This window comes from Streptopelia decaocto, assembly GCF_964273445.1.
Source record: "Streptopelia decaocto genome assembly, chromosome: 15".
Classification (NCBI taxonomy): Eukaryota; Metazoa; Chordata; class Aves; order Columbiformes; family Columbidae; genus Streptopelia; species Streptopelia decaocto.
The window spans coordinates 12,440,483-12,457,785 of record NC_138670.1 but is presented as its reverse complement, the minus strand read 5'-3'; the positions used below and the strand labels follow the sequence as shown (position 1 = coordinate 12,457,785).

Genomic DNA, 17,303 nt, shown 5'->3' with positions numbered 1-17,303 from the left:
ATTTAGAAGTTGCTCTAGTATAAAGGTTTGCAGAGTCGGTCCCTCCCGGTGACCGGTGTCCCCATCCAGTTTGTTTTAGGAAATCAAAGCAAAACTTGTGATTCGTCTTTTGGAACAGGGGGGAAAACCAGCTTTTCTGGTGACGTTTTCCCATCACTCCGCATCTTTCAATCTACGAGCTGCATCCTGATGGCGGGCGCTCTTCTCCTTCTCCTCCCAGGAGCTGGTTTGCTTGTTGATTTTAATGGAGTAGTTGGAAATAAAACACAGGGGGGTGATGGAGGCTGAGCTGAGCAGGGAGGCAGCGGCAGCACTGGGGGGATTAATACAACCAAACTGGGCCAAGGGGAGCATCTCCCCTTTGTGCAGCCGGGAGGGCAGGGGTGGCTCCTGGGCTCGGAGGGGCAGTGATGCTTGTAGCAACATGCAATTAATAATTGATAGCTAAACAAAACAAATAGGCTTTTAGGAGCGAACAGGCAGCCTCGCAGCGCCGTCGGGGCAGGGGGAGCTTGGGGAGAACCATGCAGAAGGGACTTTGCTGCTGTGCAAGATCTTCCTTTGCTTTTCCAGCCGGGAATCGGCTCTGGCGAAGCGGCAGCACCCGGAGGGCCCCGGGAGGGACCGGCATCCAAAAGCATTTAATGCTCTTTGCAGAAAGAAGAGCTTGGGGTTTTTTTGGGTGTTTTCTTTCCTTTCAAGCGCGTTCTCGGTTGAAGTGTATCTCACCAACCGGAGCGCCCGCTACCTGCAGCCGCCTGTTGAAAATACATTTCTGTGGCTTCTCCGGGGTATTTTTAGCCCTGACGCACCCCCGGCCCCAGGATGGGTTATTTTTGCTCTCCGGTGCTCTCTCAGCCCGGTGTCAATGGGGATGGCAACAGCCATTGTGGGCAGCAGCCTTGGCTCTTCTTCTTCGTTAACTCCCGCTAATTACTGCAGGGGTGGGAGCACAGGGATGCTACCGGCCCCGCAGCATCCGGGCAGCTTTGAGTTCTGTAAATCTATGCGCGCCGAGCAACCAATGGGGAGTGCCTTGATTTGCATACGTGCATGTTGATTTGCAAATCCCCGGGTGCGGGTTAATTAACCGGAGGGGTCAGTGGCTTGCGGGAGGGTTTAATTTGTGGCGTTGTCCCCTGTCACCTCTGCCTGTTCCCTCAGACCAGTGTGTGACACCGGGTGCCACCAGCTGTGCTGGCCTTGGGGACGAGTGGCACCAGATGTCCCAGCACCGGGCTGCGCCCCTGCCCTGTCACCTCCTGCAGATGGGGCGGCCTTGCTGGAGGTGACACGTCCCCATGCAGAGCTGTCTTTCGGGGTGGGGGTGACACCCAGGGGCACGCTCCAATCTGTCACCTGCCGTGTCCCCGCTTGGGCTGGGCTGTTTTGGGCGGGAGGGGACTTGTGCGGTGACCTTGGGGACGCAGCAGCATCCTGGTGGCTTCAGCCAGGAGAGGCTTTCCTGCAGCAGGACCTTTTTCCTTAATTAATTAAAATATGAGGAAGGGCGTTCACTTTTTCTGAGCTTCTTGCTGGCCCGAAGGGCTTTTTGCGGCAGCTGAGAAACAGCTCTAAAAGCAGTTGGATAGGACTTGCTATTTTTAATTGCTTTTTATATATTTTTTTAAACTTTTAATTTTATTTGTATTTTCTGTTTTGGGAGAATGATTAAAGACAGCTCCTTGTCTCCCTTTACACCGATCTTTTTTTTCCCCTCAATCCAATCCTACAGCTTTCATTTACAAAGCCCTTTCCTCCTTTGCTTTTCATTTGGAGCTTGAAATAAAACATCCTCCTTGAAAAGGCTGAGGAAGAGAAGAGGCCAAGCAATTAATAATCAAAAAAGGGATGGGGGGAGGCTTTCAAAAATAAAGATATTATGATTTTATGTCATTATTCTTAGTGGAGGCGATCAAAAGGAGTTGGTGAAGGGGCCTGGAATTGGGTCCATCACTTGGGTGCTCTGAAGTTGCTGCTGACAGCCCTTTAGTGGTGGAGATGGATAATGAGAAGTGGAGTCCTGCTTAATTACAGCCCCTCGCCTTCATGCACCTGGCAAAGCGCTCGCTTGGCTTTGCACTGCTGGGTGGGGAAGGACCTGGGGGTGTTGGTGACAGCAGCTGAATGTGAGCCAGCATGTGGCCGAGAGGCCACCAGCATCCTGGCTGGTACCAGCACTGGTGTGGCCAGCAGGCCCAGGGCAGTGACCGTCCCTGTGCTGGGCCCTGGGGAGGCCAAGCCACGAATCCTGGGGTCAGTTTTGGGCCCCTCACGCCAAGAAAGGTGCTGGAGCAAGTTGAGAGAAGGGAACGGAGCTGGTGAGGGGCTGGAGCACAAGTGTGATGGGAGCGGCTGAGGGACCTGGGGGGTTCAGCTGGAGAACAGGAGCTGAGGGGAGACCTTCTGATCTCTGAACTGCCTGAAAGGAGCTTGGAGCCAGGGGGGTCGGGCTCTGCTCCCCAGGAACAAGCGCCAGGAGCAGAGGAAACGGCCTCAAGTTGTGCCAGGGGAGGTTGAGGTTGGATGTGGGAACAATTTCTTCCCCAAAGGGCTGTGGGGCGTTGGAACAGGCTGCCCAGGGCAGTGCTGGAGTCACCATCCCTGGAGGGTTGGACAGACGGACATGAGGTTCTCAGGACATGGGGCAGTGCCAAGGGTGGGTTATGGTTGGACTCGATGATCTTGGGGGTCTTTTCCAACCAAACTGATTCTATAGTTCTATAACGCCAAGAAGCTCCTTGCTGGCATTTCAGGTGGGGCTGTGGTGCTGGGTGGGCATCATGTATCTTCTGCCACACCACATGGCTGTGTCTGTGTCCTCTGTGACAGGTGGGAGCCTCTCCAAGCAGGACTGGATCATCCAGTGGCCCACGGCGGAGCCGGGGAAGGAGAACAGCCCTGGGTGCCAGGTGGAGGCGGCGCCGTGGGGCAGGATGCACCCCTCGCAGAGCCCCAGGCTCCAGCCCAAGTGTGGGGGACAGCACCACTGCCACGCGGGCTCGCCCCATGGACCCATGTACACCCATGTGGACCGGCTGACCGTGGAGGGCCACCCAGGACTGTGCCCACCCGTGGAGTCCGGCCACCGCTCCCTGCCACCCTCCCCGCGCCAGCGACACGCCGCCCACACCCCTCCGCGTACCCCCAACATCGTGACCACGATGACACCCCCCGGCACGCCGCCGGTACGACGGAGGAATAAACTGAAGCCTCCTGGGACGCCGCCGCCCTCGTCGCGAAAACTGATCCACCTCATCCCCGGCTTCACCGCGCTGCACCGCAGCAAGTCCCACGAGTTCCAGCTGGGTCACCGCGTGGATGAGGCGCACACCCCCAAGTAAGTGGGTGCCCCAGGATGCCGGTGCATGGTGGGGTGATGAACCCCATCCCAGCTCCTTTGGAAAAGTGCTTTGGTCCCTGTATTTTGGGGTACCATGTTGATTTTTTTTGAGCTTTGAGGTAGCAAAGCCCTTTGCGGCTCTAGCAGGCAGCAGGGATGCTGCTGGGGTGGTGTGTGCTTTGCAGCCCTGGGACCTCATTTTGGGAGTGTGGGGTGGGTGGAGAGCACTGAGGGGCTCCGGGGCTGCTGATGGCAAAGTCCGCACGTGCTGGATTGTGGCACAGGTGGGCTGGGTGCTGGGATTTTGCAGCTAGAGAATGGGGATGTGCAACCCAGAGGAGACATAAAAATGCTCTGAGGCTGGAACAGCTCTGCTGGGGGACAGGCTGAGAGAGCTGGGGTGTTCAGCTGGAGAAGAGAAGCTCCGGGGAGACCTTAGTGCAGCCTTTACGGACTTAAAAGGGGCTGATAAGAAAGATGGGGACAGACTTTTCAACAAGGGCCTGTTACGACAGGACAAGGGGTGATGGTTTTAAACTGGAAGAGGGGAGATTTAGATTAGAATTAAGGAAGAAATTGTTGCCCCTGAGGGTGGTGAGAGCCTGGCCCAGGTTGGCCAGAGAGGTGGTGGCTGAACCATCCCTGGAGACATCCCAGGCCAGGCTGGACGGGGCTCTGAGCAACCTGAGCTGGTGCAGATGTCCCTGTCATGGCAGGGGGGGCACTGGGGGAGCTGGGAAGGTCCCTTCAACCCAAACTGTTCTGTGATAAGAGCTGTGCGTGGGTGTGAGTGCGTGCAAGAGTGAGTAGGAAAGAATCATCTTTCGGCTGAAATACGGATATATAGATATATGAAGCCTTAGGGATAAAACACTTAATGTTCTGCAGACCTCCCCAGTATCTTTTTCATCTCTGCTGGTGTTTGCAGAAGATTTTTCAGTCCCCGGTTGTGCCTCGGCTCCTTCTTGTTGCTCTTGCTCTGCAGCTGTGGTGCCGGCAGAGGCTGCTGCTGTGCAGGGAACAGGATCCCGGCAACAAAATGCTCCCTCTCCACCTCCTCTAGGCCCTTTTGGTGGCCGTGCTCAGAAAACCCTTCTGCTGCCTCGGTGTGGGGTGACAGAGGGGACTGTGGCTGCTTTGGGGCATCGTTTCTCCCCAAGGATGCATCAGGATGGAGCACGGCTGGTCTGTGCCAGAGTCCCAAAACAGCACCCCCAGGACAACCTGCACTGCTTGTCCTCAAGTTTGGGGTTCTTAAGAGATCAGGTCATGCCAGGAGCCCGGGCAGAGTTCCCTGAGGAATGTGGAGGGAGGAGGGGACCGCTGGGTACCGTGGCACAGACCCTCCTGCCCAGCCCCGTGATACTCCGGCAGCTCCAGCTGGGGCACATGAAGGGTTAAACTCACTGCTTGCACCGGGTGCTCCTGACTGCCCGACCCTGGTGTCCCCCTGTTTGGGCAGGAGGGGACCAGAGGGGTTTTGGAGTGGCAGAGGTATCCGTGGCCACAGCATCGTGGTGTCACTTGTTTCCCCCTTGTGTCCCCAATGCTGCGGCAGCGGCGGAGCTGCAGTTGTTACATGAACCAAGGGTGGTTGTTCTTCTCCCTTGGGCTGGGAGCTTTCACTCTCTAAAGGTTTTCAGCTTTTGGAAATGAATTTATTTCAGCTGGACGATGTTTCCTCTAAGGCTCCCCCCGCCTCATGCTGCGGAAAGTCGTATTTACTTTGGTCCATCCCCAGCGAGCGTCACCACATCTGCAGGAGCAAAACAAGCAGCCCGGCTCCTCTCGCACTTTTATTTGCCTTTCAGCAGCTGATCCAAGCTGGATCCACAGCTTATGGAGCACGTCTCGCTGAGGGCAAAGCCCACCTGTGGTTGCCTCAAGACATTTGATCCCCAACGTGGTCATCCCATGTTCCAGGTCACCCTGACACTGGGATGAGGTTTGGACACGGGTGTCTGGACCTGAATCCAGAAAACCCTTTGGTCAGTGATTCTGGGGACAGGACGCCTTGACTTTCCTGCAAGGGGAATGAGCAGGGAAGGGGGGGGAAGGAAATCACAAACAGGGTTTGCGTGGACAGTCACGTTCCCTCTTCCTCCATCGCCCTCTGCCTTCCTTCAGTCCCTGCCCGATCACATCCAGTTTGCCCAGCATCTCTGCTTCTCTCCATTCCAGCAGTGCTGGGCAACTTTAATTCATGGTTAGTGAATTAACAGAGAAAAGAAAGAGCCGATTAAACAGAGCTCTGTTGTGCTAGCGCCCTACCAGGGTTCATCATGCCGATGCAGAAGGATCCACGCTCCCGAAAGCCGCTCGGAGAACCGGGGAGGTTAATTTTCTCTAATGGCACTTAATGATTTTTCAGGAGGCAACCAATAAATCCTGCTTGCTAATCCCATTAGTGTTTCGGGATAGTAATTAGTACATTAAAGAGGCAGCTTCTTCTTTTTTCCTCTCTTTCTAGCAGAGGCGTGTTGAAGTTTTAGCTGTTTATCAGCCTGGATGAGGTGGCAAATCCTTTGCATGGCACGGAGAAAAAGTGGCTTTTTGGGGTTGTTTTCAGCTAATTCTTATTTTATGGCCATGTCCATGCAATATTCATGTATTGTAGGGTTTGTTTTAGGTTTTTTTTAGTGTTGTAACTTCTGCAGTGTCCGAGTCCCCTGTGCTCTCTGCAGGAGGGAGCTTTCCTCTTAAACTCAAACATGGAATGGCGCTCATCCTTGAAAAATGATTTCAAGCCTTCTCTGATCATCACCTTTTGGTTTTAGCTGTGCCAGGGGGCTCTTGGTTTGCTCTGAGTCGTAACTTTCTGTTCCCTATATCACATCCCAGAGCCAATAGTTTGGGGACACCGCTGGGGACACCAAGCACTGGCTGGCATCTCCTAGGTCAATTTTTGGATCGAGATTTACCCCCATACTGCCTCTTTGCAGACTGCTCTGTGATGGGACCCATTCAAAATCTCCCCATTGTGGTGTCCCTTGGGCTGATTTATCTCCTTGCCTGAAGTGTCCCATCTCCGGATGGGTGGAATGTGCTCTGGGGAGCCAGGGATGCCCTTGGCAAAAGCGAAAAAACCTCTCTCCCCATGAGCTGTGGGTCAGGATTGATGGAGGGAAGATGCTGGGGTGCTGCAGGGCTGCCCCCACATATTTTTCCCATCTCAGTGCAGGCACAAAAATAAAACACCATCATATATTTAGGGGAGCAATAGTAGTGACTGGGGCAAGCAAGGCCACCGTCTACCACTTGGCTCTTGATGGCAGCTCATAAGTTTGCTTGCGTTTTGTGTTTTGGAGCTTATTTCTAGGGTATAATCCATTGTTTTTTGTACGCCAAGAGCTTCTGAAGCAGGGGTTAAATCTTTTGAGCTTACAGCCTCAGAATTTCCTGCACGGAGCCTCCAGCTGCTGACCGTAACTCTGGGGTACGGAACATTACTCCTAAAAAGATCCCCTGGCTTCCATAAATCCCCAATCCATAAACATCTCATGAATGGTCCTGAAACGGAAACAAAACATTTAGAGTGGCTGATAATACGATGCCCATTTAATACCTCATGCATTCCACGGGCCATTTGAATCTTTCATGGGTAGTTAATGATTATTCATCAGCAAGAAGTCAGGAAAAAAAACAAACTCTACGTGAAAGGTCTTAAAAATACATTAGTTGGGGAACAAAAGTCAAGCTAGTTAAGAGGGAGCTCAACTCTGGGTTAACCCTTGGGAGGGAGTGTATGAAATAGTTCTCCAGAAGCAAGACCTGCCTTGGGTGTCCTTGGTTGGGTGGTCTTCATCCTTAGACCCACATGAAGGGGGGCGGAGCCCAAAACCTCATCCACTTCCCAGTTGTGATTCCTTTTTGGCCTCTCCAGTGTTTGGCCAAATTCATGAACTCCACGGCCTTCAGGGAATAACCACCGGCAGGCAGCTGGGGAGGGAGGATCAGAGCGTGGTGATGGTGAGTTAAGGCAGCGTGACCCGAGGGAGCTGAGCCCCGAGGAAATGCTGAAATCTCCCAAGGGCTGATGTGAAGCAGAGGTTTTGTGGTGTGCCTAGGTCAGGTCTGGGCTGGGAGGAGGCTCCTCCAGCTCAAGGCAGCTTTATTTTGGGTAAATTCTTGCTGAAATCTCCTTATCCCATATCGTTACAATTGCATTCAAGGCATGGATGCAGATAGGGTTAGGTGTTGTGGTGGAAAGGGCTGGTTATCCAAAGCTTCACCTTCCTCGCCTTTGACCTTGTTGAGGTTGTTTTTCAGTGCTGTTTTTCAAAATCAGATGAGGATATCCTGGATGGATGAAGTCAGAGGTGAAGCTCACATCTGATCTGGCGATAGGGCACGTAGCCATTTTCTCCTTTTTCTTTTTCCTTATTTCCAACTCTGAAGCAACTTGAACTTGATACTTTCTCTGTTGTGGAGTTTTTTTCCATCCCATGTAACAGAGAAACCCCTGAGAACAGGGTTACCTCCTGCGACACTTGACAAAGTCCAGTGTAGGATCCTACTTGGGGCATCTAGGCAGTGGAATAGTGAATGAATCATAGACTTGCAGAAATGTAGGACCACAGGTCTTCTCCGTTGTCCCCGCCACACCGAGCAGCCTGTGGCTAGGCTGTCCATCAGAGTTAATAATCTAAGCTGGTCTTAAATGCTACTGAGTGATAGATCATTTATTCTGCTCTGCAACCTTTATGATAGCGATGTTTTTCCTTGTATCAATTCCAATCAACGCTCCTACCAGGTAGATCAATTATCTGATATTCCGTATGGGCTGGATTCGAAAGAGCGGCGTCGAGGTGGCTCTTGTGTCTGGTGTGTCTGACATTTCCCAGGCTTGGAAAGGCAGGTGTGCTCTTGGCATTGGGGATCGGCAAGAGATTGATGTTTGTAGAGCAGGTGGATGCAGCGGGACACCACCAACGTGTGCAAATAATCCATCTGCAATGTTGTGTTATTCATCCTGTATGGTGGCTGAAAACATAGAGAGCAGCCTGGTCCTTCTGCAAGGGGGAGAGCATTGAAGTGTGGGGATTTGGAGAGCAAAACGAACAGTATCTCCTTCTGCGCTTCCAAATAATCTTTCCGATTAATCTCGGTGCCTTTGGTGGTGAGCCAGGGCTGTGGAGTTTTGCGCAGGTCCTGGATTGTCCCCGTTTCTCTCAAAGTATGGGCTGCACGCCGTGTCTTGACAGTGATGGGTTGCCTCCGTAACAAACTGGCTCTCTGCTGCAATTATCCCACTGCTCTGGGCTGCGGTTCTCCTTAGGTGTGTCATTAATGTTAATTACTGCTGTGGTATTCCATCAAGAGGAGCAGGAGCTTTAACATGCTTGGAGGAGAAACTTCTCACCGTGTCCTTTAATGAGAAGTTGAGCCTCCTTGTGCCACTTTGGAAGCGGAGAGCGTGCTGATGAATTTAGATAAGGATTAACGGCTCGGGGCGGGGGGTGAGAGGTGGCAGAGCTCTTCTGCTGCCGGCACCTCTGCCTGATGTGCTGCCTCCATGGTGTCCACGTGGGAAGGAAGGGCACGGCAAGGGCAGCATCCCACAGCGGTGACCAGGAGATGGATTGGCCACTGGTGGTCTTGATGCAAGCAGTGGGACGTGCGTGAGCTCTTCTCATTGCTCTCGTCCAGCTGTAGCTTTACAGGAAAGACATGAGGCAGCTCCTCTGTCCTCTTCTTTGTGGCCCAAGAGGTTGGTGAGCACCTTCCATCACCATCCTGCAAGCCCACACTGACCCAGTGCCTGAGCAGGTGATGGGTTGGCCAAGCAGGTGATGGGTTGGCCAAGCAGGTGATGGGTTGACCAAGTGCTCTGGTGGCTTCCTTTGCAATAACAAAATGAAAACCAACAAGGCAGGGAGGGCAGGCTTCCCAAAAAGCCATGAGGCTGCTCTGGCTTCTCCTTGTCAATTCAACAGATGCCCAAGCCCACCATGCATCAGCATCCTCTGATTCAGAGGCAGCCAGAGAGAGAAATTGACCCAAGTCTCTTCTGATCAGAAAGGTTTGCAGAGCTGTAATTAGTGTAATTAACTTTCTCCTCAGGGCTTTCTGGCCATGGGCAGTCCATGCTTTTCCCTCCGGTGGTGTGATTTTTTGAGAATTATCTCCCAAAACCAGATCTGGGTGTGTTCACAGGTGCTTGGGCTGTTCTGTGTGCTGCAATTCTTGTGTTAATGCGAGTGGTGTAGGAAGGTGCTTGAGCTGATCACATCCCTTTTCTTAGTTGGGTTTTGCAAGCATGGAGGTGATGGTGGCTGGGAACTGGGGTCTTACACCAATGGAAAGCTCTGTGGTCTTCAGCACACGCATTCCTCTGCTGGGAGGACAGGCTGAGAGAGCTGGAGTGTTCAGCTGGAGAAGAGAAGCTCCGGGGAGACCTTATTGCAGCTTTTCCGGACTTAAAAGGGGCCCATAAGAAAGATGGGGACAGACTTTTGAGCAGGGCCTGTTGCAATAGGACAAGGGGTGATGGTTTAAAACTAAAGGAGGGAGATTCAGATTAGACATGAGGAAGAAATTGTTGCCCTGAGGATGGTGAGAGCCTGGCCCAGGTTGGCCAGAGAGGTGGTGGATGAACCATCCCTGGAGACATCCCAGGCCAGGCTGGACGGGGCTCTGAGCAACCTGAGCTGGTGCAGATGTCCCTGTCATGGCAGGGGGGGCACTGGGGGAGCTGGGAAGGGCCCTACAACCCAAACTATTCGGTGATTCTGGGAAAAAAAACCCTGGAGCTGGCCGACCTGCCTGAGGTTGTGTCACCCGGGGTTGGAGAAACCCACTCATCTGGGTGCAAACAAGGGACACCCCAGGGCTGAACCCTTGTCGAAGTGGCTCCGATGGAGCCAGGCTCTTCTCAGTGACAACCAGTGATAGGACAAGGGGTAATGGGTTCAAACTGGAACACAAGAGGTTCCACTTAAATTTGAGAAGAATTTTCCTCCTGGTGAGGGTGGCAGAGCCTGGCCCAGGCTGCCCAGGGAGGTTGTGGAGTCTCCTTCTGTGCAGACATTCCAACCCGCCTGGACACCTTCCTGTGTAACCTCATCTGGGTGTTCCTGCTCCATGGGGGGATTGCACTGGATGAGCTTTCCAGGGCCCTTCCAACCCCTGATTTCTGGGATTCTGTGATTCTATGAAACGGGAGACTCAACCTCACCATGGCTGCTTGGCCACAGCTGGTGGTTCTCATCTCCCCTCACCCTTGTGTGTCCCTCAAAGAAACGTCACGGTGGAAACGAAGAAAACAGAAGGGGTTTAATGAGAAACAGGAGCTGCTTCAGGATCCTGGCAATTAGCTCCTCCAGCTCCTTGCAGGCTGTGTCCGCCCCAGCGCCGTCCCTGCTGCCCTCCTGCTGCCCCGGCTCCTCGGTGCGCCAGTTTCGGGAAGGGAAAAAAACACCAACCTGTTTGGTTCCAGCTCCCTTCAAAGAATTTCCCGTCTTTCTAATTTGCAGCCGTAATAAAAAGTTACGCTTTGTGCTCTGAAAAGGGAATAATAGATCAGTAAGACTTGAACCTTAAAATTCAGCCATCCAGGGAAGCGGGGACAGGCACTTGGATAAATATTTAACTGTCGAGGCTTTGATATGAAGAACCTGCTTTTCCTCTGGCTGGGGGAGGGAGGGGTTTGTTGCCTCTTACAGTAATGAGGAGGATAAATGCAACAGCTGGTGGATATTCTCTATATTTTCTTTTAATATCAAGCTAGTGTTGCATAGAGCTTGGGTGGATAATGAAGAAATTTCATCTGTTCAGACAAGTTCAAATAATCCACTGGCTTTACCTGGGTGTTTGCCTCGAAGCCTGAAAATGCTAACGCAGCCGGTGCCGTCCTTGCCACACAGGGAGCGACGAGCGGCGGCACCGAGTGTGGATGCCGTACGTTCATTTTCGGGCATTAAAGGCGACCCCGTGCCTCCTTTTCTGGCTGGGATGGCTCCAACCACGGTGGTTTTGGTCCAAACTCCCCAAGGCTGTTGGTTTGAGGATGCTCGTGCTGCTTGGCTGGGGATGTCACTTGGATTTTTGTGGGGGTTTTTTTGGTAGAATTGTTGGGAAACCCAGCAGGAAGGGAGCACAACTGGCAGCTTTTCATGCATTTAAAAGTGTTAAAGTAAATATATGGGGTTTGCCCCTTTTTTTTGTCGTTTCACATGGATGCTGCTTGCTCAGGATGGAGGCGACTGCCCGGACTCGCAGGCTGCGGGGGAAGCACTTCACCTTCTCCTTCCTCTGATTTAATACAGAATATCGTGCAATTAAGCCACTCAAAAGGCCATAAATCTTGCAGGCTGAATGCCGGCTGGGGCCGTGCGCTTCAGGCCAGGAGCAGCGATCTCTAATCCTGTGCAGAGAGAGAACTGAAATACTGATGAGAACTGAAATACTGATGAGAACTGAAATACTGATGAGAGGAGGTTTATTATTTTTTTTCCACCCTATTTCCCTTCGTTTAAAAGAAACGTGTGTGTTGGAATTGGAGTGTGCTGGAGAGGAGCAAGTGGTGAATAAAACATAGTCTGGAGCAGTCCCTTTTCTCTTCCCTTTTCCCTTTTCTCTTCCCTTTTCCCTTTTCTCTTCCCTTTTCCCTTTTCTCTTCCCTTTTCCCTTTTCTCTTCCCTTTTCCCTTTTCCCTTTTCTCTTTTCTCTTCCCTTTTCTCTTTTCTCTTCCCTTTTCTCTTCCCTTCAGGACAGAGTTATTTACCCGATTTCCACCTTTCTTTAAGCAGTGGGCATCTCTACTCCCTGTCACACACAGGTCCCCCCGTACCCATCCTCATATGCCCACTTCTGCTTCTCCCACTCGCTTTCCCAGCACATCCTGCTCTTCCATCCTGGGAATCACCCAGGGACATCCCAGATTCTTCATCCTTTTTCACAGCAAAGCTCCGTGCATCCTCGTCGGGTACCTTTCTCTGGGGTACCCTATAGCATCCATACCATCCCTGCATCCCATGCCGTCAATCCTCCCGCACGCGGAGCCTCACTGGGGCTGAAAGGAGTGACGAGCCCTTTGTCCTGGGTGTCTGCTCCTGTTTTTCACCGCCTGTTGAAACCCTCTATTTTATTTTCCTGAAGCAGGTGATAAGCGTTTGACTGATTCCACCGAGCAGGCGGGGATGAGACATTCAGGCTGGATTGACACCTAAAGGAATTTGCATTAAGCGCTTCCAACTAGCCGGGCTATTTTTTTTTATTTTATTTGAAATCCATCATCATCTATTTAGCAAATTCTTGCATGAAATTATGTCCCTAATAGTCAGCATTATCCTATCTGTGTGTGGAATCGCTCCTACCAGGTGCACGGGGAAGGTATAAAGGTAAAACAATGGCCCAGGTTGGCCAGAGAGGTGGTGGCTGAACCATCCCTGGAGACATCCCAGGCCAGGCTGGACGGGGCTCTGAGCAGCCTGAGCTGGTGCAGATGTCCCTGTCATGGCAGGGGGGGCACTGGGGGAGCTGGGAAGGGCCCTTCAACACAAACCATTCTATAATAAGGGTAAAAATGAGCTTTTGGGGCCATGCAGAGGGTTAGGTGAGAGGTGACGGGGCAGAGCAGGGTGTTGGGAGAATGCTGCATCTGCAAAGGCTGAGAATTGGTGACTTTGGAAAGGATTTGGGGTCTGTTCTCATCTTGCTGGTGGGGAGCCCGGCACCCCTGTGGTGAGGGAGACTCAGTGCTTGCGGAGCCCCCAGGCTGCCTTTTGCAATGGGGCTGGGGCTGGGATGAGGATGGAGAAGGGACCTGAGGCTCCCGGAGTGGCAAAAGAATCGCTGGGATGTTCGTACTTGGGGATCTGCTCCAAATCTGTCAGGAAAGGAGCCCTTGTCCCTGTGGTGACACTTCTCCTACCATCCCTGGGGCTTGCGGTAGCCACCCCAGGCTGTCTCCCAGATTTTGGGGTGCTCCAAGCATAGAGAAGGGCTGCGTGTGTTCCCGCTTGCTCCCCACAAACCCTTTAAAGCTAGAATAAAAAACAAGCGGTACATAACCAGCTCCCCGCTCCCCCAGCCGGTGCTTTGGAGCCTCCCCCGGCGCAGGCTGGAGGTTCATTTCGGTGCTTGTCCAGCTGTGACTGGAGGAAAATGGTCCTTCCCGGGGACTGGGAGGTATCGGCACCATCTAAATAGCCCCTTCTGCAGCTTCGCAGAGCTGCGCTGTGAATTCCCTTCCACCGCCTTTGCTTCTCCATCAGCGTTTCTGTATCATCGCCGGGATGTTTTAAGGGGAGTGTTTCCTTTTTCCACCCCCTCAGCCAAGTAGCTGAGAATTTGCCGGCTTCTGGAGAGGTCTGAATGGGGGAATGGGTGTTTAATGGGAGAATTAGCAAGGCCAACCCCCCTGAGCATTGAAGCAAGTCAAGCTTGTGTTGTGCGCTGGGCTTTGGTTCTTCTGGTCTCCATCCAGGAGGAAGGGTCTGGGAGCCTGGCATGGGGTGATGTCCAGTAAGGGGATGATGCCCAGCAGAGGATGGGGCTCCTCCTGCCCCCCAGGTGTGAGGTCTGGGGGCTCTGGGCTGTGCTGGGGGGGTTTAGGCTGTGAGGGCCATGATGCATTTCCAGCACATGCTGTTTAACCCCTTGTGTGATGCTGGCTTGGATAAAATAAAGAAAAATGGAAATGTTGGCCAGAGGTGAGTGAAACCGCTCCTGGGAATTGGAAGGTGAGGCTGGGGGTGGTCAGGAGGTGTAGCCCCCTCTGCCCATGGGACTTACACCTTTACCTCCACTTATTGCTTGAAAAGTGAGAGACCTTTCACCCTGGGGTGCTGCAGTGCAAGTGGGTGGATGCAGGAGGTTGGTGAGGAGCGATCTCTGACCCCCCCCCATGGCTTTAAGTCCCTTATGTGGTGCCTCATCCTGCACCCCTGCTCCGAAGCCCATGCAGCAAGGATGGCATTTGACACTAATTTTGCATAAGCAGCCCCAAACGGGGCTTGTTTTACACGGCAGGTTTGCTCTATGCCCTGCTAGCACCCCAGTTACCTCGTCCCCAAGCTGGTGGCTGGGGCTGCTTTGGAGTGGCCAAGAGAAGATCGCAGAGAAGCAGAGGAACCGTGTCACCTCTTGGGATGTTTTTGCAGCTCGTTATTTATACCCTCTGCCGCCTGCAGGACTTGTCCTTTTCCAGATTTTAGATTACTTAGTGTTTTTACCTTCTTTCCTGTTGCCTTTGCTGGAGGATGGGGTAGAGATTTGCTCCCTGGGTGCACCACCCAACTGTGCACAGTGCTGGGACACACTCTGCCGGTTGGGGACAAAACCATGGGGAAGCCAGCAAGGGAACAGCCGTGTCCTCTACAACCCAGCCACGTCTGCCCCTGCAGCTCCTCCCGTCTCCCGTGGGTGCTGTGGCCTCATGCTGCCCCTGTGCTGGTCACCCATGGAGGGACAAGCTGCCATCTCCATCTGTTCAAGCAGGACTCAAAGCTCGGAGGGCACACAGTGCTTGTCACACCTGGGGAGGTGAAGGTGCAGGTTTGCTCTCAGCACCCCAGGGACACCTCGGGGGTCCCTAACAGCTGGCACACCGCTGTCCCCAATGTCGGGGTGCTTGCAGCAGGATACCTTGTCCCTGTGACCCCCCTGCGGCAGGGGACTTGCTGGGCACAGGATGCTCCTGCTGCACCATCCCGCTCATCTCCTTTGCGGTGGGGAGGCTTCGGTCCCTCCTCCCCCCAGTTTGGGACATGGAAAGGGGTCAGGGCCATGGGCAAACATGCAGCCGACCCTCACTGGTCACCCAGTTGGCTCGTGCTGTTTGTGTGTATTTACTACTTTTTTTCCTCCTGAAAAAACAAGGAGAGAAAAAATATCTCTCTGTCCAAAATCACTCATCCTTCCTCATAATGAGAGCTGTCACCAGCCCTGCTTGGCAAGGAAATGATGCTCGCGGTAAATATTTGGTCTGGAACTGATTTATGGGTGGAAAAAAATGAGATTAGTGGCTAATCATTGCGTTGCAGGAAGCGTTTTGGGCTGAGTGCCGGGGCCGAGCGAGCGGGGAGCTGGGGCTGTGCCCGCGCTGGGGCTTCGGCGGAGACGCCACGGTTGTGCCGCCGGGTCGGGATCAAGCAGCAGCAATGGAAGGGTCAGACCACCTTTGGAGGCTTCTCCTCATCTTAGTGCTTGGCAGATTTGCTTTAGGGACATTAGGGACAGCTCAGGTTGCCCCTGGCGGGGCGTGACATGGTGACCATCACCCACAGGGCTGCTGCTGCATCGGACCCCCGTGGGCTCAGAGCCAGGATGGTTCTTTCATCGGACCTGGCTGGACACATCACCCACCCCAGCACACCCAAAAAAGTCATTACAGCCACCCTAGAGGCAGCAGCAGCTTTTCCTGTGCGAGGAAACAATTAGCTTATTAATTTTCCCCTGCTTAGGCAGGCTGGGGAGCGCAGTACAGTCATTTCCTATCGCCTGGCATGGCCAGATGCCTGGGGCGGTGGGAGATGTATGGCCCTGGGGAGGATGCTTCGTGGTCCCCAGCGCGTATCTGAGCTTGGGTGCATCTCCGGTTGACATTACTGGAGCAATGACAAGAGAGCAGAACCTGCTGCTCGTGGACAAGTGTGTAGGTGTTTGCAGGAAAGCAGCTGCTGGATGCAAAGAAAGTTTTGAGAGTGAGCAGTACCGGGGTTTGTGCTTTCCTGATTTCCACCGCATTGGCATTGCCCAGCTCTGGTTTGATTTTGGGGCTCTGGGTTTCCCTCCCGGGCTCAGCCGCTGTGGTTGTGGAGGTGCTGTGATTTGCTCCCTTCCCTCTCTGCTCCTACGTTGTGTTTTTTGCCTGATTATAACCATATAAGCAGGTACTGAAGGCAGCAAGTTGAGTTGAAGTCTGTAATTCAGTCGTGCATCAATGCTAATGGTGTCACCTCCGAGAAAACCAGCTGTTCATGAGCTGTGAGCTTGATGACCATGAGCTGTCACGTTGTCTGCTCCATGCTCGTATGGGTCTCTGCCCCAATCCTCCAAAAATGCTGAGCTGCCTTTCCCTGAGGCTGCTTTGGGGCAGGGCAGAGGATGCTCCTCTCCACCTCGCGCTGTTGCAACATGGCTCTTTTCAGCCAGGTTTTGCAGGAGGAAGAGCTCCTGAATGCAATGCACTCCTTAATGAAAACTGTCATTTTTGGTGATGGGGAAGAACTGGAAGTTCTTGTAGGGAAACGGGTCTAATTCTCACATCAGCTCATGGGCAGCACAGCATCTCCCTGTGTGAGCAGCTGTCCCCATCGTGCCACTGATCCCTGGGTACATCACTCTCTCCTCCACGCCCACGAGCAAATCCCCCCTAGATTTCTTGCCATTCACTTTTCTCTCATTTTTCTTCCTCCCAGAGTCAAGAAGAAGAACAAGCCCTTGAACCTCAAGATCAACAACAGCGTGGGAAGCTGCGAGAACATCCCAGCGCAGCGCTCCCCGCTCCTCTCCGAGCGCTCCCTCCGCTCCTTCTTCGTGGGGTACCCGCCATTCCTCCCCTCCACACCCCCTGTCCACACCGAAGCCACCTTCTCAGCAAGTAAGTCCCAATGCCACCCCCAGGTCCCCTTTCCATGGGTGGGTGATGGTTGATGTGTGAGCATTGATGGTCTGGGAGGGTGTTGGTCTCTTCTCCCAAGGAACAAGCGCCAGGAGCAGAGGAAATGGCCTCAAGTTGCACCAGGGGAGGTTGAGGTTGGATCTGGGAACAATTTCTTCCCCAAAGGGCTGTGAGGCATTGGAACAGGCTACCCAGGGCAGTGCTGGGTCACCATCCCTGGAGGGTTGGACAGATGGACATGAGGTTCTCAGGGTTAGTGCCAGAGTCAGGTTATGTTGGACTTGATGATCTTGAGGGGCTCTTCCAACCAAAATCATTCTATGATTCTGTAAAATATGAGCCTGGAAAATTGAATATATGTGTCTGTGTGTATATAAGACCACTGCCATATTG

The 17,303-nt window shown here is 53.1% G+C and overlaps 1 protein-coding gene across 1 annotated transcript in view; it reads left to right on the top strand.

The window, feature by feature from the left end:
- The window catches only part of KSR2 (kinase suppressor of ras 2), a gene marked incomplete at both ends in the record, with an annotated part of 81,129 nt that overhangs the window by 14,007 nt on the left and 49,819 nt on the right, over positions 1 to 17,303 (top strand). Inside the window, 2 exons of the mRNA XM_082066040.1 lie at positions 2,833 to 3,340; positions 16,708 to 16,889. Coding sequence (XP_081922166.1) covers positions 2,833 to 3,340; positions 16,708 to 16,889 — 690 coding nt within the window. The remainder of the gene's footprint in view (positions 1 to 2,832; positions 3,341 to 16,707; positions 16,890 to 17,303) is intronic.